At 37.1% G+C, this 19,438-nt stretch overlaps 3 protein-coding genes across 4 annotated transcripts; 1 reads left to right on the forward strand and 2 right to left on the reverse strand.

Annotated features, from left to right (window-relative positions):
- Positions 1–109: 109 nt before the first annotated feature.
- On the reverse strand, positions 110–5,957 carry LOC109034191 (uncharacterized). The gene is made up of 3 exons (XM_072304437.1): positions 5,184–5,957; positions 1,895–1,977; positions 110–339 (listed from the first exon to the last, which is right to left on the reverse strand). Exons 1-3 carry the CDS (start codon positions 5,236–5,238, stop codon positions 148–150), a joined length of 330 nt encoding a protein of 109 aa, XP_072160538.1. The 5' UTR covers positions 5,239–5,957; the 3' UTR covers positions 110–147.
- A 3,714-nt stretch (positions 5,958–9,671) lies between these two features.
- On the forward strand, positions 9,672–14,461 carry Mlc-c (Myosin light chain cytoplasmic). Of its 2 annotated transcripts, XM_019047331.2 has the most exons (5): positions 9,672–9,814; positions 9,913–9,940; positions 11,723–11,863; positions 12,894–13,058; positions 14,078–14,461. In XM_019047331.2, the coding sequence occupies exons 1-5, from the start codon at positions 9,812–9,814 to the stop codon at positions 14,182–14,184; spliced, it is 444 nt and encodes a 147-aa protein (XP_018902876.1). In that variant the 5' UTR covers positions 9,672–9,811; the 3' UTR covers positions 14,185–14,461. The 2 variants fall into 2 exon arrangements, with proteins under 2 accessions (XP_018902876.1, XP_018902875.1); XM_019047330.2 differs by lacking the exons at positions 9,672–9,814; positions 9,913–9,940 and adding an exon at positions 10,042–10,225.
- Positions 14,462–16,553: 2,092 nt separating this feature from the next.
- LOC109034232 (Pumilio and CPL domain-containing protein penguin) lies at positions 16,554–19,333 on the reverse strand. The gene has a single exon (XM_019047259.2). It carries the CDS (start codon positions 19,134–19,136, stop codon positions 17,331–17,333), a length of 1,806 nt encoding a protein of 601 aa, XP_018902804.2. The 5' UTR covers positions 19,137–19,333; the 3' UTR covers positions 16,554–17,330.
- Positions 19,334–19,438: the final 105 nt, after the last annotated feature.

Below are 19,438 nucleotides of genomic sequence, written 5' to 3' on the forward strand. Positions count from 1 at the left end.
TTGTACAAGCGGGATCAAAGTTCCTGCGTCAAATGGTCCTCCGCAACCGGGCATACACAGCTAAGGCAATCCGAGGAATGCGCTAAAATTAAAATCACTGAGAACTTGATAGTTATTTACTTTTGTCCGTTTTTTATTTATCTTTTTTTAGTCCGGATATTGCTGAAAATCGTCTCTCGCCGATCGCTCATCCAGATCATTAAGATCATCACCATAAGTCACGTCTTCATCAATCATAGGCTTGGAGGGCCTGAAATAGGGTTTATGCTTTCTGTGGCTCCGCCGCCATTCCCTATATTCTGAGGGTCGACCGAATCTGATCCCATGGTTAAACCCACTCTGCAACATAAGAAAAGTTCAGCACTTAAGCACTTGTGCAAATTTCAATTTAAAGTTACAGATGTGGGGATACAAACATATCCTCGTGCGAACAGCGAATAACTTAAGCATCAAGAAAGAGTTTTATGAAACAGAAAATAGTCGTAAAAGTTATAATATTTGAACAGTTAATATTGTTAGTTGGTCAAATCGAACCAGAGTAAAACTATGACTGCGTTTTATATTATCGAATTTTCTCTCGTATTTTAATTTTTCCACCAAAAGTCAAGTACTACTAAGATGATCTTACCGAGTAACTTCAAAAATATTGGCATCTTAAATGGTAAAAAATGCAAACTCAAACCCTTTGCTGCCGGAACGAGCTGTGAACTCAATCTAAACTTTTTACGAGAGGTTTGTCATCTCAAGGTTTTGCTTGGGATACATTTGAGGGACATCTCTTTTTATTAAAGAAAAGGTCGGTTTTGATAGGCTTTTAGAAGCTTCGTAATATGCGGTCAGATCCGAGAGACACTCCTGAAAAAATAAAGCGCTGCAGCCCTGGTAAAAATTGGCGATAGGAGCTGCGTTTCAAAATACCATAGGAGTTCTTATAGCCGACCAAAGAAGGCGATAGAAAATCATATAGCTGGCTGTAGAAAGTGGAAAAAATTATACGGCTGGGCTACACGAAGCGATAAAAACTTATACAGCCGGGCTATGGTTCGCATCGCCGGGCTTTACACTTTGTCGCCTGGCTGTTGCTTTTTCGCCATCGGCCATAAAAGGCCATAAGAAATTGTGTAGAAATTCGTGTGCTTTGTAAACCCTTAAGTTTGTACGGAATCACCTTAATATTTACAAAACGCACATTATATTTTCCTTTACTACATATTTTTTTTTTCATCAAATAAAAATGAGAATAATCCGTAAAGAGTGTGCAAACATTTCAAAGTCATGAGTTGAAAAACGCTGACTCAACGAGATTAAATATTAGAGCCTAACACAAAGCGGAGCGGCGGCGCACTGGCGCCTTCAAACCTAACAGGGATACTTCACGCATTGCGCAATGCGTGAAGTATTCCTGTTAGGTTTGAAGGCGCCACAATGCGCGTTTCCCGCTGGCTGCCAGCCTGCCGCGCCGCGCCGCAGCGTACCATGGCGCTTGAAGCAACTATTTCACACTAGAGGTATTGCACAGTATCATACGAAATTGAAGGCGCTCCAACATATTAGGAATGGCAGGCATCCTTCAAAAGTACGGAGCTTTCCTCGCAAAATAAATCAAGATACTACGGCCCAAAAAGAGAGCGATAGTCCAAAAACTCACTAAGTCTTAGCATCCGTAATTAGTAACGTTTAGCATACACTTTATCGCCCGGCTGTTGCTTAGTCGTCATCGCGCGGCTATTAAAGGCTATAAGAAATTGTGTTGCCGGCTATAGAAGCTATTGGAAATCTTACAGCCGGCTGTAGGTCTATGGTATTTTGGAAGACAGCGATTCTACTGCCAATTTTTACCAGGGAGGTTTTATATTTCTATCATTTCTACTGGCTCACCAGTTCGAGGACTTACCCTTGCAACATCCCACCATGCATTGACAGGTTGTCTGATGAAGTCCAGCCATCGGTACTCAGCCGCCATCGTGGGTGTAAAGCCTGCGAAGTAAGGAACAGGTTATGCGGGGGCCGATTTTTGAAATTGATAGATAAAGCTATAGACAAAGCAGACAAAAGGTATATAGAGGGATCATATTGGTGGAAACGAGTGGCTGCAATGGACAAAGGAGGTAGGTAACGGCAACTCACGAGAGACCCTACAGTTAGTCCATAATTTTCTCCCTTAGTCTATAGGAGCCATGCATTTCAACCAATAGGAGAGCTCCACACTCCCCATGTCTTCTTTGTCTATCGCTTTGTCCATCAATTTCAATAACCAGCCCGCTGTTCAGGTACACTGGAAAAAAACACATTGTATCTAGAGTCCAGACTCTTAAAAACATCGACAAGAAAAAGTACTCTTGATTCAATCAGAATCTAGCTTAAATCAAGGACCAAGCCTCTTAATTTAAGCGGATTTTGTTTTGATTCAAGAAAAAATCCGATTGAATCAAGAGTATTTTTTCTTGTCGATGTTTTCAAGAGTCTGGACTCTAGATCAAATGTGGTTTTTTTTTCCAGTGTATGTCGTTGCCCCACTGACAGAAGGGCGCTCAGAGGGACGACAACGTATACAGGCTTTCCTCGATCAGCGCGGTTTAATCATGGAGTCTGAATCAGCAAGAACCGGGATCTAGCCCCGATCAGTATTTGAACAGTATTTTCACCACCGTGATAATCATATTTAGTAAATATGGTTTATTTACAATGGTCCATTAAAATGTTGATGGCTAAAAATGCATTTATTGTCCTTACCTGGTCTAAACGGGCGTATCTATTTCTGGCAAACGGAACTATGTACATTATGACGTGAGCTCTAATATGGATACATTTGTATGGGTCTCAGGGCTCAAGTTTTAATGCACAGAGTTCCGTTTGGCAAAAGTACGTCCAAAAAAGGTTAATTATTGATGATCCTAAAATGCGACTGATTTCATTCTCGCAATAATATGAGTGAATAAAAATTTGGTGGTAGTTAATTTTAATTTGTATGACAAAGTCGATTCAACCAAAGTTTCCCCACAATATCATGAAACTTTGACCCAAAGCTACAGACAGTTAATGTGTGTAATTTTCACGTATCTCAAGGCCGAAAATTCTCGACGCTTCTGATTGTACATATGATCAGGAATGAGTATGCATACGGCTCTTTAAGATTACGACAGTTAGTATAATGGTGCTGAACTAACCTATGGGTCGATTTCTCATTGATTTTAAGCCGAATGTATGCAGCGGTAGTGTGCTTTAGATATTGCTCAAAGACAGACATAATTTGGAGCCTTATCTCTTGTCTTTTAAAAACGCCTTCAGTTTCACACGCTGCAATATATCTTCCGTTTAGAGCAAATCTTCATGTCTCGTCGGTCAGGCACACTCGGCTACTATTGAGATAGAATCGCGCTGACACAAAATGAGGGGCTTGGAGGACAAGGCGCATAAGTGGAGTTTTTGCTTTATTTCGAAAAATACGTGTTAGAAGTTTCGAAATCACGCAGATTCGTATGGCGGAAAGAAAATTAAAGCTGACTTTCGGATGCTTAAAAATTGGAATTTGGAAGCTAATTTTTCACAGAATATGCATTAAAACTAGTTTTACTAGAAATCATTGATATCTCAATTTTTTTTAAAAAAAAAAAAAAAAAAAAACTGCACTTATGCGCCTTGCTCTTTACGCCCTTCAAATGTCTAATCGATTCACCATTGCCTTGGGTTATTGATTCATTTTTGCTTGTCGATTTAAGAAAAAAATGGATCATTTGACTCAATACATCGGCAACAATTGAATAGGTATATTAAAAAATCTGCGTATAGAGACTATGTGAAAGAAAAATCAACAAAAAATCCTTTTGACGTTCACATGGAGGAGGTAAATAACAGAGAGAAAATTTGGATTTCAACATTGAAAATAGGGAGATCTCTCTGAGTTTCTGAACGCGAGTGAAAGGGATTTTTTTTTTTATTTATTTATTTTTTTTAAAAATATTATTCATGACAAATAATTTAAGGAAACCGAAATGAAGCATATGACGGAAAGACAATAATATTTTCAACCTTTAAAGAAATCGCTTAATTATATTGAAAATGCATAAATTCTGCAACAATACTTTATAAAGCCCATTCCACAGTAAAATATATTGAAAAATTTAGATATATTAAGGCTTGATTCCTAGAAGAGAAATGTAAACAGTTTAAAAATTATTCAATTCATAGGTGGCTAATTTATCAAATCAAGAATCCAATTCAAATTTCAATCATCACAACTGCATTGAGATTTCTTCAATTTTTTTTCTTTATCCTTGATTTCAAAAGGGAAGGGGGTAGTAGGTAATTACTATCCAATTTGGACTGTATTTTGCAATTTGGAACTATAAAGTCTGGTTCTTCTGGAAAAACACTTATGTGCACAGGGAAACTAATGGCACATACGTTGTTTTTAAACCGGGCTAGAATTGGACCGAGTTTAACAGAAAGGAACCAAGCCACATTAGCGATTGCCAAGTTTAACTGGGCAATTAAATTTTTGACGAGAGAACGGTTGTTCGGATTGCTTTGAAAATTTTAAGGAATTTACTTCGCACCACGGAGAATTTTCACTGAAATTTGCACGAAAATCCACACAACCGTTTTCATGTAAAAAATTAAATTGCCCAATTAAATTTGGCAATAGCTGATGTGGCTTGGTTCCTTTCTGTTAAACGCGGTCCAATTTATAGTTCCAAATTGCAAAATGTGGTCCATTTTCTCGTCTTCATTCAGCACGTAAATCTCGTCTCAGGAGAGTCAAACATTGCTCACGAAACACGGAATCCACGAGTTACGTCGATCGTTTCTTGCCAATGCTGCCGTGGTAAGGAAAAACGCTGTATGAACTTTTAGACGTTGCCAGGTTTCCTCCGATAAAAACCGAAATTACTCGGAAAATTGTGAATATTATTGTGCAAAATTTTCAGACGATTTTGTACGCAATTTAATCAAAAAATGTCCGAAAATTTCAAGGAAAAATATGCACGAATGTTGTCAAAAATACATGTTTTATCAAGGGAAATTTGGCAACTCTCGAAAGTTCATACGGCGTTCTTCCTTAACACCACGGCAGAATGCGCCGTGCTTATTCAATGTTTTGCACGAACTCTAAAGTTGATAACAAGTCACCAAGACCCGCGGATAACTAGAGGAAACAATAAGAAAACAAAAAACCAACTTACTCAGCATAAAGATTGAAAGCACAAAGCACATCAGCATGGTCACGTTCTTTGACATTTTGCGAAATTCTCTTTTTTAAATCGATTACCCGGCAAATTTTCTCTTCATTGAAAATTTAAAAACAAAACGATGCACCACATATTCAAAGGAATTATTCCGCTTCAATACGTGCGCAACATTTCCTCTGCCAACCACGACGCTTTCATTTTCACTTCCTATCGGTTTAATTTATTTTTCCAGGCATTGTTTCAGAATTATCTATCTGTGGCACAAATATTTTATCTGTAGAATTACACGATTGAATATTCATACGTGGAAAAAGCAGCGAGAAGGGAAGTTGATAACATGCACGTACAATTTCCAATAGTTACGGTCAGCAGTTTAATAGTTTTCGTACATTCGAGGTGTTGTGAATAAATTTATATGTACATATACGCTCATAACAAGGTGGTAAAATCGTGCTGGATCCATACATTATTTTGAGGGGAAAGCAAGACCAAAAAATGCTCTCCAAAAAATAGAGTGGACCCAGCACTACTTTACCACTTTTTTACCTACATATCTTTCAGACCACATTTTCAGTTTTTCGATTTCGAAAAAAAGCTATTTAAAGTTCCAATCAACCATCCTCAGGACACAATAATCCCTTTTACGTTTTAAATTTTCCGGACGTTTTTAGAGAGATCTTCTTGGGAATCTCAAACTTTGAATCTTTGACCTCACTTGACAAAAATAACTCTATTAAACATGTTACCTCCGTGAATTGAAATCCCCATGCCCTTGCTGCCTTGCTGAGGTGCATAAACATGTGGACCCAGATAAGACATAATATTTTTACAATATTGGGCAAATATTTTAATCAACATTTTTTTTTAAAAAAATATTTAAAGAATCTTTATTTAGTATTTTTAACTATGATATGTTTACCCGAAATATTATAAAAATATTTTCACAGTATTGGCACAGTATTTCACAGTATTTTAAAGTATTGGCACAGTATTTATGCCAAACGGAAATATGGTGTACACTTTTAACATTGGCTCAATATTTAACCAATATTGGCCCTATGCTTGCATAAATATCAAAACAATATTTTTTAAATATTGGCTAAATATTTCTGTCTTATCTGGGGATGTTGCCAAATTTCCCCCAATAAAAAGTTTATTTTATCACATTTTTTATTGAAATTCTCAAAGAGTTTAGATTAAATTGCAAACTAAGTAAGTTGTCCGAGAGAGCGGAAGTAAAATACTTACTTCCAAGAAATTTGTATTTTATCGAAAGAAACTAGGCAACGCCTAAAGTCTCATACGGCGTTCTTCCTCAGTCCGACAGCGTAGGCTGTTACAAACGATAAACAACTCGGTATAGCAAAAATGGCAATACCAGAATCTCCGCAACATCCGAACAGTCTCAAGTTCAATAACTGTTGCCGAGATGTAAAACAATGAGTACATTTACCACAGAGTAGCCTTCATGTCGACAAAATATTCCACGAACGATCTTGCAATCTCTCGTTTGACGTTTCGAGAGCGCTCGAGTGTCCGTTTCGGAAGTCAAGGCGAGAATCAAGGCGGATCTCCTCTATCTGAAAACGACGACGAAGAGAGAACCTCGGAGCAAGACTGCCATAATCGGAGACGCAAATTCATAGTAATTGATGTGGAAAACTTCAGAATTGTTTTTTCGAACTGGCAAACGACAATTTGGACGTATTTATGCTGAAAGGAACTATATCTTACGCAAACTCTATGCACATAGTTCCTTTTAGCATAAATACGTCCATTTAGTGGTGCGGCAGAGAATGGAGATGTTGCATGTGTGAGGGATTTGCGATTGGACTACTGATTTTTATGTGGAAGTTCGCGAGAAACACGATGGTGCCTCTGGTTTTCTCTAAAATTAACTCCCAAGCTCGAAAAAAAGCTCTCAAAGTGAGGCCAAAATAGAGGGGATATCCCAATCCCACCCTACCCTGAGAGTCCACCTCTACATCAAGACGAACTCTCCATGCACAGATAGGGAACAAATCGACGGTGAAACTACCAAACTACGTTTCTCGGTTTGCGACGTCGCAGACTTCCTGCCATACTTTATTTTTTAAATGGAAAACTACTTAACGTCCAGTCTTGAAAATTTCTGTGATTTTTCCTCTTCGCGCGGAGAAAATTCTGTAAAAATTTCAAGGAATGATATTGATTTGGTCAACTTCAAAAAAATAAAATGTGAGCGTAAATTTTTAAACACCGCAAACGAGATACGTGGTTTGGTAGTTTCACCATCGAAATACATTAGCAGGGTTGCCGTGTTTTCAGTTTTGGAGTCCCCAAATAAAGTGGCAACCCTGCTAATGTATTTGCTCCCTATCTTTGCATGGAGAGTTTGTCTTGATGTAGAGGTGGACTCTCAGGGTAGCGTGGGATATCCCCTCCATTTTGGCCTCAACTTTGAGAGCTTTTTTGAGCTTGGGAGTTGATTTCAGAGAAAACCAGTGGCACCATCGTGTTTCTCGCCAACTTTTGGATGAGATTCAACAGTCAAATTGCAAATTCCTCACACATGCAACATCTCCATTACTGGAAGGAAGGCACTCGGACTCGAGTTAGAGCGCAGAGCCGGATCCAGCAATTTGGCAACACCGGATTCTCTCAATTTAAACCTATGTTAAATAATCGATTCTTGTCGGAGCACCTGGCCCCTCCAAGAATCGATATACATTTCCATAGGTTGAAATTGAGAAAAGCAATGTTGCCAATTTGCTGGATCCGCCAATGCGAGAGCGGTGATCCAGGGTTAGACGTTCAGACTGCAGGAGCGTGTTATATGGGTCAAACTAAGGCTTTTTGTTGTAAAAAGTTTTTCTTTCCAAAAATGCCCCCCAGTTGGAGCTACGACCTCCCAAAATTTCGGAAAGTAAATCGTTTTCCCTGAATTTTGGCAACGGTTTTGAACCAAATCTCATAAAAATTTGTACTCCCTTGTACTTTTATGCCCTGAATTCATAGATGATCGAAATAAAATCGAAATCTCAATTTAAAGAAGGAGTTTGGGGGTGTTTCGGCTCCTGCAGTCTGGCCGTTTAACCCTGGATTACCCTGTATAAGGGATTGGAAATTTCCTTGAGATATTTCATGAAATTTTGTGGCTGTGAAATTCATGAAAAATATTGAATATACATTCCAGGGGCTGAGGATGCTTCTCCATTCAAAGACACCAAAAATAACCATCATCTTTGTTTAAATTTCACACCGAAAAAAAAGTGAAATTGATTTAACATTCTGGATGTAAAAAAAGTGTGCGAGAACTCAAAAAATGCTGAATTACCCGCTTTGGCAGTTAGTTTTACACCTTGACATTGCTAAAGTAACTGCTGTAGCAGTTTATTCAGCATTTTGTAAGTTCTCGCACACTTTTTTTACATCCAGAATGTTAAATTAACTTAACTTTTTTCTCGATGCAGTTTCTACCTCCCGCCACCTAATGTAAATAAAACATGCTTAACAGAGAATTAAATGATACTTCCATAGAAAAATATTAATATTTCTATTCATTTTTTCAAGATTTTAAATTCTCGACGACAGCTAAAACGGAAATAACACGAAATTTTGTGCAAAATTGTGACCATTCTGCTCTCTTTAAAACAATGTATTGTGACAACTTGACAAGAGATTTGCAACGTGGAAAACCGCGATACGCGGTAAGTCAGTAGTTTTAGCATTATTTTGACCATTACAGCCTACTTCCGAGAAAACTCTCAGTAGCATGGCGTGCTTTGTGATAAATCGATTGATCTTCCATTTAAACCTATGGAATAGGATCGAAGAAAAGGGTTACCATAGCTAATAATGGCGAAATATCGATGATCGATCATTCATGCCACGCCGCTGAAAACTTTAAAGAGTCGTCTAATTTTCCCAGCTTTTTCGGTAAGTCGCTCACGAAAGTTATAGAATCATGAATCATTTGTCTTAGCAAAAATACCGACTGAAGTTGCATTATGGATCAATCGTTGATTTTCTTACTGAGGAGGGCTCTTATTTTAAATTTTTGATTTTAAAAAAATTAGTAATAGGTAACCTCTCAATAACTTCCGTATTATTTTGCTTTTAAATTGAAATTGAAATTGCTGTCACCGCATGCATCACTGCAAGTCGAAAAGAACTGAAATGTTAGACTGCTCTCTGAGGATGAAACATTTTGCCGCCCACTCCTCTCTCTCAATTTATTTCCCCATATATCAGTATGTTCTCTTTTCATTACAGAAAAAACCACCTCTAAATCACCAAATCAGTCTGCAGTCCATTTAGTCCTTAATCCCGTTCCAAATTAACAGTTAGTTTAACGAAACGCCACTACTCTTCGTGTAGAGGGAAATCGTCGCTCCCTCTAAAAAAGCCCGACGATTTATATTTCCCGCCACAAATAACGATAAGTGGATAGCCAATCAGCGACCAGCAGGTAAATCGAGCGGGAGCCAATGAACGGCCTTGGTCTTGCTCGAAGGCGTATAGGTTATGTTGACGTCTATTCGCGAGACAAAAAAGAAAAAACTTTATCCGTATTTGGAATTCGGTGATTCATCCTGATCAGTTTCTTCGCTCCAGTCTCTAACCGTCAAATCTCAAAGAAAATGGTAAGTTTCCTGCAAATTTCCAATTTCATCCGCATGTTTAGCTATCCCATTCGCCAAAATTTCAGTCCAACTGATCGCATCTTCCCTTTCTGTTACAGGTTTCCTACACAGAAGACCAGCTGGCTGGTAAGTTGGAGTTTTATTTGAGCCTTATAAGAGATTGAGGTCAGAGCTTTGTGTAATGACACACCCAATCAGCTAAACTTTTCCTTATAAGGACATGGATTGTAAGTTTACTTTTACAATTATGTTATCCCCTTTCAGACATTTAGTCCTCTCATATATGGTGAAGAATCTCCAGCCTCTAAAATTTTCGAGCCTCTTCATCTTCCTTTGTCCCAGTCTGTGATTACCTCTTCATCAAAATGTATGGATATGAAGCTGAGAAAAAAGTCATGACTTCTGTGGAAGGTCCGTGTTTTAGTTTGATTGATTTTTAATACTCTATAAGTTTTCATCTTGGTGCTCCAATTTTGCCGTGACTTCCTGCTACGATACCCAACGTCATTGTTTAATACCGCGGTGTTTGTTGTGTGCTTGTTTATTATTCTGGATTCTCTTTGTTTCTGTGCAATGCGGTTGTGCCAACTACAGTCTTACACCCCCCATTTTAAACTAGACGGTCTTAGTGAATGTATCACCAATACTGACAACGAAATTCTAAGAAATCGAGTGACAACTTTCTGTGCAGATCGTTTGTGACTGTTTCCCTGTTCTTTTGGATCAATCTCTTATTCATGTGTAAAACAAAATCGGCAATTCGTCTTGAATGGTCAATGTGGGTGGTATCTATTCCCTTTTTTCCCTGCTCCAAAAGGCGGGAAGCTCGTTTCAGTGTATATTTGTTGAACAAGTGAGAAATTTTTACCCGCCAATGCTCGTAAATATTCAGTGAAATACTTAGCTGTTCAAATTGTTCAGATTTTTCACGAGAGATATACTTTTAATTGGTCACAGAAATAATTACAAACCCTGTCTGCTGGTATGAATTGGCAACCCTAATCGTAGTTTAAATTTCTTATACCAGCTTACAGTACCTAATGTTTCTCAGGTTGCTAATTTAATACCTCTCTTTAGCGTCACTGAAATTTTTGTTCTGCTTATCATCACTCTTTGTTTTACTCGGAGCTCGATCCAAAGTTGAATGAGGTACTTTTATCACTAAATGTAAGAAATTATTCAGACTGATGTTTTTCCCTAATCGATTATTTAATTCTTAAGACTTAAAGATTAAGCGCAAGCAGCAGAAAATGAATCTGCACTTTCAATTAGATGAAGGTACCATGTCACAAAAAGGACAATTTTAAACTGTGAAAAGAATCAGAAGCGACTACAGGTTTCCACTCATTTGACACCTAATATCTTCTTAACTTAATTCTCAAGATTTTCAAATACTTTCATACAACTTTCTCTAACCAGATTTTGTCAGCTAAAACTAAATATTTCATCCAATAAATCTCCTTCAAAACAAATGGCTGGTTTCTGACACCGCCATGAAAAATTTTACTAGGATTATCGATGACCCATGGATTGGTTACAGATACAAACAGGGTTTCAATACGTAGGTAGTACCAATTTCATTCTGACATAGGTGAAGAAATCAGTGGCCTGACTGTTGAAATTTATGTCGGCACAACAAGAATTGAAAATCGATAGATTACATGGCGCAGATAGGACTACGTTTTGTTTTATGTTGCCGAACTAGCTAGTGACAGTTTCAACAATCTGGCTGCAGAAAATTTAAAATAGTTTGTTTCTTGATCCAAGGGTACCTTATTGTTAATCTTCGGTCGTTTATCTCGTAGTAGAGCTGAATTAGTTAGAATTTGCTGTCAAATTGGTAGAACCTGTCATAAAATTTGTTTGTGCGTTCCACTGACTCTTAAGCTTCTGTTTTATCTGTTCTAGAATTCCAAGAAGCCTTCCAGCTATTCGACAGTCGAGGTGACAACAAGATCCATGTCTCTCAGATAGGAGATGCTTTGAGAGCTCTTGGACAGAACCCCACCGAGAGTGACGTCAAAAAATTCACTCATCAACACAAACCAGGTAAACCCTCGCCCTTTCTGTTTAAACCTTTGTCTCCTCCTAAAATAGACAACGTATTTTTTTTTTAACTTGTCAGGTCCATTAAACAGTTGTGCAAGTTCTTATTCTTTCACAATCAAAGGTTTATGCAGACATTTAAGTCGTGTTTTTCCACTCACTCGAACTTGAAGTGCTCCATAAACAAATATCGTAGTTCCACACTTTGATACACATTCAGGGGCGTGTTTTGAGGGGGGCCCTGCGCTTTTGAGTGGAGCCGGAGAAAATGCTCAGCCGCTGCCATTTCCAAAGTAAGAAGTTGAGCAGGGAAAAAAAAAAACAAAACTTGCTCGGCCCTGCATAAATCAGAGATAACACCCCTGTGTGAATTCAAAATGCTTAGCTGATCAGATTCATGTGAAAAAAGTGTACTTTTTCGACTAGAGATACGCGAAACAGATGCGAGTAAAATAGATAGGTGGGGTTTATTACATATCCATATGCATTTTGGCCCTAGGGGTAATTATCAGTATAATAAAGAGGAGTACAATTTACAGACCTGCATCTGCTTGGTACATCTTTAGACGAAAAAGTACAATAATATGTGCAATATGCGACCCTTCAAAACTTAACCGAAAGAAGTAAATGGGAATGGTAAATAACCATGAAGTGGGAAAGCTATAAACTTTCTGCTCCCCTGGGTAACCTAGTAACAGATTGGTGGAAAACATGAGACCTGGAAAACAGGACTGATTTGAAAGTTTTTATTTTTTTCCTGTGAAAATGATTGGACGGTCTCTTTTAAATTTTTTTTTTTTTATGTTCCGCACTCATTGTATTAAAAATCTATCAAAGTTGCAAAGAAACTTTTTAATTAGTTTTTGCAAAGAAACTTAAACATCCCTAACCGAAGATTTTTACACTTTGCAACTGAGATACACATTTGCGGCATTTAACCATTGATGTGTTGATTGATTCTGATATTGTCATGAAGATAGTAGTAATATAATTTTTCTCACTGCACCATCAAATTAATTCCATATTTTTTCAGATGAGCGTATCAGCTTTGAAGTGTTCCTCCCAATTTACCAAGCTATTTCCAAAAACCGATCTGCAGACACAGCTGATGATTTCATTGAAGGTCTGAGACATTTTGACAAGGACGGTAATGGCTTCATCTTATCCGCAGAATTACGTCATCTCCTGACCACTCTTGGTAAGAACCCATGAAACATTAACATCCTTTTTAATCTAAGGAGGAATGATTTTTAAATCAAAAATGTGAAAAAATATCAAACCATTAAAAAAAAAGAGGCTAACGTTATTCTTAAATCAGGAAAAATGAGTTTCCTATCAAGTAGTTCTTAGAGAGTAGAAGAGAGTATATAGAGAGTAGTAGTTCTCATAGAGAGTAGTTTATCTTTTATGGCAGGGACCATATCTCCTCCCTGCCCCCTAACCTTGGCAGATCGATTGCCTGACTTGAAAGTATGAGTCAGATCTTTGAGAGATTTTTGTGAAAATCAGGGTGACAATGCAATCTAGATAATATATCTTTTTCCCTGAATTTTCTAAGTTTCCTAAGCTCAAGGTTCCCCTTCAGTTTCTAATCTACAAACAAAGGTTTGGGTCTTAGCCTTGAAAATTTGGGGGGAAAAGAGGGTATTACTTAAAATGGAAGGCAAATAACATTCTGCACCCCTGATGAAATCATTGCGCATAAAACTGTATTTTCTGCAGTGAATTTGTTAAAGACATTACATTTTATGAGCCGGAAGGAGAAAATTAATACCTGTCTCAGACATTTTTTAGTTATATTATGTCAGAAAAAAGTTAGGACTTTTCAAAACTTAAAACGCATTATCCTTTTTCAAGAGTCGAGCCATTTATTTTGCGTTGATTAAAAAATAAGAATTCCAGTTTTCGATTATACTTCTTTTACACTTAAAATGCTGGATTCCAAGTTTACAATGCTTTTCTGCAGAACTGCTTCTTCAAAACCGCTGATCTCAAACCGTCAAAAATTCTGTTTGGTTTCATATTTCTGAGCCTGTTTACCTGAAATATTTGTAAAACTCTCCTTAATCTGGTGGTATCAGTATCTTAAGTTTGAGTTTTCTCAGTACTAAGGTTCCTATCTAGTGAACAGTCACATTTTAATTTTTGACATCATCCATTTTCTGTAATTCTCATACTTAACAGAGAGTAAAACCTGGTTCTTTCTCTTGTGTACAGGTGAAAAATTAACCGATGAAGAAGTCGAACAGTTACTGCAAGGTCAAGAAGATTCCCAAGGAAACGTCAACTACGAAGAATTCGTACGCATGGTCATGTGCGGCTAAAAATACTATGACCTCACAGTATTATTTTCTTTCTCTTCATTTGATACTTCCACATATCATTCGTCCTTTCACTTCTTCCCTTCTTTTTTCCATTACTTATAATGCTCTTCCCTTTTCCTCCCCGTTTGTATTTGTAACTTATTTTATCTTGATTTTGGCACTTCTACGCAACAATATGAGTTTTAAGAAGGCTCCTAAATTATTTTAGTGTTTATTTATATTTAATTGTTGCATTTAGTATTATTATTTTTTATATATTAATAAATATTTAATTTTAGTCAAGAAGTTGCCTTTTCTCACAGAACATCCTCTCATCTCTTACATGAAATTCAATGTGAGCCTGACCCAAGGAAGTTTTTTCATGACTGGCTCCACCGTGCTAAGCAAGAACACCGTAAATTCATCAAGTTTTTCCCTCGGTTTTTTTGGAACTTACCACTTCATGATAAAAACTGTTTTACCCGTGCCCCTCAAATTTTCAGGATGAGTTCTTGACAGTATTTGCGGAAGAATTCTATAAAAACATTGTTCCAAGCCATAAAAGTTTTTCTGCTATGATACATTGTTTCCTTAAAATGTGAAACGGCGTTTACGGTGTTTTTGCATTGCACAGTAGAGCTATCCTGGGTGCTAAATTATTTTAAAGTCCTACCCATACGGTGAACCTGTACTAGCTCAACTAGCTGTCAAGCCAATGTCGCTTTATAATACTGATTTCTCTCTTAATTTTTGGCTGAAACCAGAACAGGTTTACACATAGTATGCATTGGCTAATTATTTGGACATTTTTTTACAGCTCCTGATTAAAGATTTAAGTTCTAAAGTTAAGACATTGGCAGCGAAAAACAAGACAATGAATTTTTCTTGCTTAGATACCTATTCTGGTTTTACCAATCATGGAGTTTCACATGAAATGTTTTGGAATAACCAGTTGTTATGTGCTTCTGGATTTAATGGCTCCGATTGTATTCTTATAATTCAAAGTGAAACTAGCCTTTTTTTCAAATTAATTTAATAATCTCCACATTCACTTTTTTCCTAAGGTAATTCGTCAAGCTCAAAAGAAGTGGTCAAACTGGCATGCGATACATCGCATCTTTTAGGTCAGAAATCTTGGTAGATTTTGAATTTTTAGCAAAACAAAGGACGATAGCCCCTGAAGCATGAGCATGAGCTTAAAGAATCATTCGAAACCCCAAAATCAGTGAAACTCAGAGGAATGAAAGCAGAATAGTGCTAAGAAAAAACCTCACATTCGGTTCAGCTATCGATTTCTGTATCGAATGCAAGGGTTTTTTCCTAACACTATCCTGCTTTAATTTCTCTGAATTTTGCCGATTTTTGGGTTTAGAATTATTCTTTAGACTTATGTGCAGGGTCCATTGTCCTTTTTTTTTTGCTAAAAATTCAAAATCTGCCGTGATTTCTGACTTAATCGATGTGATATATCGCATGCCAGTTCGACCTTGTCACTTGAGCTTGACAAATCACCTTAACATAGCTTTACCTTAGAAAAAATTAGATTCACCTTAGATCAAAAATACTCTAGTAGAATGGACAGAGTTTGACAGATGCGCGCCAAGTCACATTCTGGAAAAAGTGAGTTTGCAATACCATTTTGAATCAATCGTGTAAATTTTCTAGAAAATTCAAAGTCGAGAAAAAATATTTGTTCAACTTTGTTCTTGACGTTGAGTCTTACGGAGGAATAAAATTCAAGACCTCTGATAATTCTGTTCAAACTTGATGCGTTTCTGTAAAAACTGTCCGGTTAGACTTATATTTAAAAGCGCATCTAACCAATCATTTTGAAATCATTTATGCAGAGTTATTAGTGCCAAATGATGATGTAAAAAAAAATTGTTCGTCTCAAGGTCATTAGGAAGGAGAGAAGTCCTCTCACCTACAATTTTATGCACTTCGCATCAGAAATCTTAACCTTGCTCTGAACATGTAACATTAATAAAGCCATATGTTAAGAGAACGAAATTACTCAACAAGTCCTGGTCAAATTTTCTTATTCACTGGTTTATTTTATTTACTTGTGGCATAATTTTTTTTTTTTTTTTTTTTTTAAATCAGAAATGGAAAATGTCATAGTGAAAATATAATCGCCCGAAGTAAGGTCAACTATAGTGATTCCTCATTTTTGAGAAAAATGACATGGTTCTCATTTAGGGGGCAAGCATAGATTAATAACTTGAATACCTGATACTTAAATCAAAAATTTCAAAACATGATTTAATTTTCTGCTGCCAAAAACAGTTAATATTGTTGTAAAGTTGCCATAAGTAATGATTTATAGTTCTGAGAATTCCCAACATAGGTAGGTACATAACGATTTAAAAATATAGTAAAAAGAAAACGAATTGTAAGAATAAAACTTGTATTCGTTGATAGAAATGAACATCAACAGTAAATGATACAGAAAATAAAAACTTTGCAAATTTTTCTTGGAAAGTTTTACTCATAACTGCAAACTGCAATCTTATGAGCGTTCTGCAAAACCTATGCATGTCAAGTCACTGACTGTTATTAGTCATTTAAAATCAAGTTTACATGATTTTTGAAACATTATTGCGAGGGGAAGTGTCGGCATTAAACTTACAGCCATTCTAAACACTTTCAACAAATAATGTTTAATCCAAATCTAGAAAAGACTTTTTAACTACTCCATAGTTCAAATTATTCAATTCCAAATTTCATTTATTTTGGTGAAAAATTGATATTCCCCGACAATTTCAAGATGGAAACATTACCTAATTAAAAATGGGCTTTAGGTTCATAGTATAAAATAGGTAGGTAAATTTCTTTTAAAAATTATTAATACCGTCCATGATCAAGTTTCCGAAGGCTTCCATAAACTGCAAAACACTTCTATGCTTACTAAAAGTTTCCAAAAAACTACAATCTGTTCGCAAGCTAGACGGTGAATTTTTCATACTTTTGAGGTATGGATGATTTACGTTCACACTCATTTTCCTCACCAAAATTCAACGGGTAGTCTTCCAGTCATCTAAAGAGTCATGAAAGGCTTAGTTACTTCACATGAAAGAATTTGATTAATCATACTGGGCATTTCAAAAATAAAGAATAGAGACACTTCAGAAGAACAGGCTTGTTGATTACGCCTAAAATGAAAAATATTAAAGTTCTTTCAATTTCTTCTTCAGAATTTCTGCCCCTTTAGATTTATTTTTTGATATTTTGGTGGAAACGGAGGAATTTTTAAGTTTTTCAGAGAGCGATTTTATTGCTTCAGGAATCTTAGATTCTAAAATACATACAAAAAGGAAGCAACCCCTATTCGATTCAGTCCATCTCTTCAGTGTTTGTGCAGACAGACGATTTACTAAAACACTACAGAATGTATTGGAGCTAACGGTCACCTGTTTCGTGTCATGTTGAATAAGTTTCTTTAGCATGAGATGGACACCTAGATCTTCAACTACGGGGACTTCCTTCCCTGTCTCATCAGTCAATTTACTCTCTTCATTAACTAAGTAATCGGAGACCGCTTCGAATGCAGCCGTTACCTCAGGATGAGCACCGGACTTTAGAATCGCAAGCGTGACCATGGTGATAGAATGATTGGACACCCAGAACTGAACATCTTTTTGCACCAACTCCAACAACGGCTTACTGATACTCTGAAGAAGCTCCTTCTCTCGAACTTCCTTGTCTTTCTTGATATCAGCGATTTCGTCACCTTTCTCCATCATTTTCACTAGTTCCGGCGTAAAGTAGGCAGGATCACGATGAGCAACCAAATACAAAATAACTTTTCTTCCGTATTCGTTCACGACGATGTCAGCTACAGCTTCAATGAGTTCTTTGATGAGCACCTTCGACAGAAGCACTGTGTCGTCGACGTAATCAAATAATGCTAACAAGACCAAATGTCCAAATTCAGAGATGGCAACTTCTTTGACATTACCTTTCAGCTGTTTGACGATAGCTTTCTTCGTTTTTTTCGAGGCATGCCACAAGACCATCATCCAAACTTTGGCGCCGTCTTTCAGGTGGATTGTGTTCATGATAGGACTGCTTGAGATGCTTTCGAGAAGTTCTTCTTTGCTTTGCTTGCCTGCGGTTTCGAGGTATTCAAGCAGAACTTTTTGCACTAAGGAAGATTTGAGAACCTTTTCTTTCTTTAAGAACTTGTTCAGGTTTGCTTGAACTTTCCGCAGAATGGCATCTTTCATTTCAGGAATCACAGTAATGGCCTCAGAGAGCGTTTTCACTTTATTAAGTTGCGGTAGAGTACCGTACATTTCTGCTTTCATTTGAATCTTCTGCCTCGGGTTTGCCCAAGTTGTGTAGACTAACTCGATAATTGGCGAAGAGATCACATTACTCAGAAATTTGACTGTTGAGCCACTCAAGGCATCGATGAGGGACTCTTTCATTTTGTCATTACCATACTTCAACATCCGCTTCACGCAAGTACTGGAGTACTTGGAAGTTATCATTGGTTTGACATCTCCTATCAATTCATCAAATATTGCTTGACGAATTTCCTCGGAGCCGAGTTTGAGGAGCCACTGCACGATGCGAGCCATATCATGGGAAAATATAACACTTTTCATTTTGCCTGCCAACAGCTTGTGAAGCTCCTTAATTAAAGTAGAGCGCTCGTCTTTCGGACAGTCTGTTCTTCGCACTTTCTCCCAAATCTTTTTAGCACTCACAGATAATTCGTAATTAGAACTATCATGCGCTTTTCTAATTTTAAGAAGTTCTTTCTTATCTTTTTTAACAGAAGACCAATTGGGCTTACCATCTTCTGATTCGATTTCACCGCTGATAAAAGGCGTTCCATCTTTCTTAAATTTCTTCACTGGTTTCTTCTTGGCTGGTCCTTTTTTACTACCCTTATCACTGAACTTTCTCTTCTTTTTGACGAGGAACATCATCACTGACAAGGTCGGGTTTTTCATCATTGGATTCATCTTCGGATTTCACTTCCATTTCCTCAGGATCGTCCTTCTTCAACATGGCAAGAACTTAATACTCACAACCGACTGAAAAACCGAATTGACGAATTTTAACTTTAAAGAACTGTTTCAAGGACTTTAAACTAGCATGTAATTTAAATATTGTCATAAAAGTAACAAGACTTCATCGCCGCACGCGAAAAAACTGGCGAAATAGTACGACAACAACAATCTAACCTCAAAAACACGTGCTCCCAAAAAGCCGAATATCCAACAACAAGCAAACCCCAACATCGATGCCTCGCACATTTGGCGGT

This window comes from Bemisia tabaci, chromosome 9 (assembly GCF_918797505.1).
Source record: "Bemisia tabaci chromosome 9, PGI_BMITA_v3".
Taxonomy (NCBI): Eukaryota; Metazoa; Arthropoda; class Insecta; order Hemiptera; family Aleyrodidae; genus Bemisia; species Bemisia tabaci.

Excerpts from the sequence above, each read along its gene's own strand:
- LOC109034191 (XM_072304437.1), bottom strand. The coding sequence starts at position 5,238 with ATGTCAAAGAACGTGACCATGCTGATGTGCTTTGTGCTTTCAATCTTT. Across the intron at positions 1,978-5,183 it reads GCTTTCAATCTTTATGCTGA|GCTTTACACCCACGATGGCG; the intron begins GTAAGTTGGTTT and ends CTTACTTCGCAG. Across the intron at positions 340-1,894 it reads CATGGTGGGATGTTGCAAGG|AGTGGGTTTAACCATGGGAT; the intron begins GTAAGTCCTCGA and ends CTTATGTTGCAG.
- Mlc-c (XM_019047330.2), top strand. The coding sequence starts at position 10,180 with ATGTATGGATATGAAGCTGAGAAAAAAGTCATGACTTCTGTGGAAG. Across the intron at positions 10,226-11,722 it reads AGTCATGACTTCTGTGGAAG|AATTCCAAGAAGCCTTCCAG; the intron begins GTCCGTGTTTTA and ends TATCTGTTCTAG. Across the intron at positions 13,059-14,077 it reads TCATCTCCTGACCACTCTTG|GTGAAAAATTAACCGATGAA; the intron begins GTAAGAACCCAT and ends TCTTGTGTACAG.
- LOC109034232 (XM_019047259.2), bottom strand. The coding sequence starts at position 19,136 with ATGAATCCAATGATGAAAAACCCGACCTTGTCAGTGATGATGTTCCTC.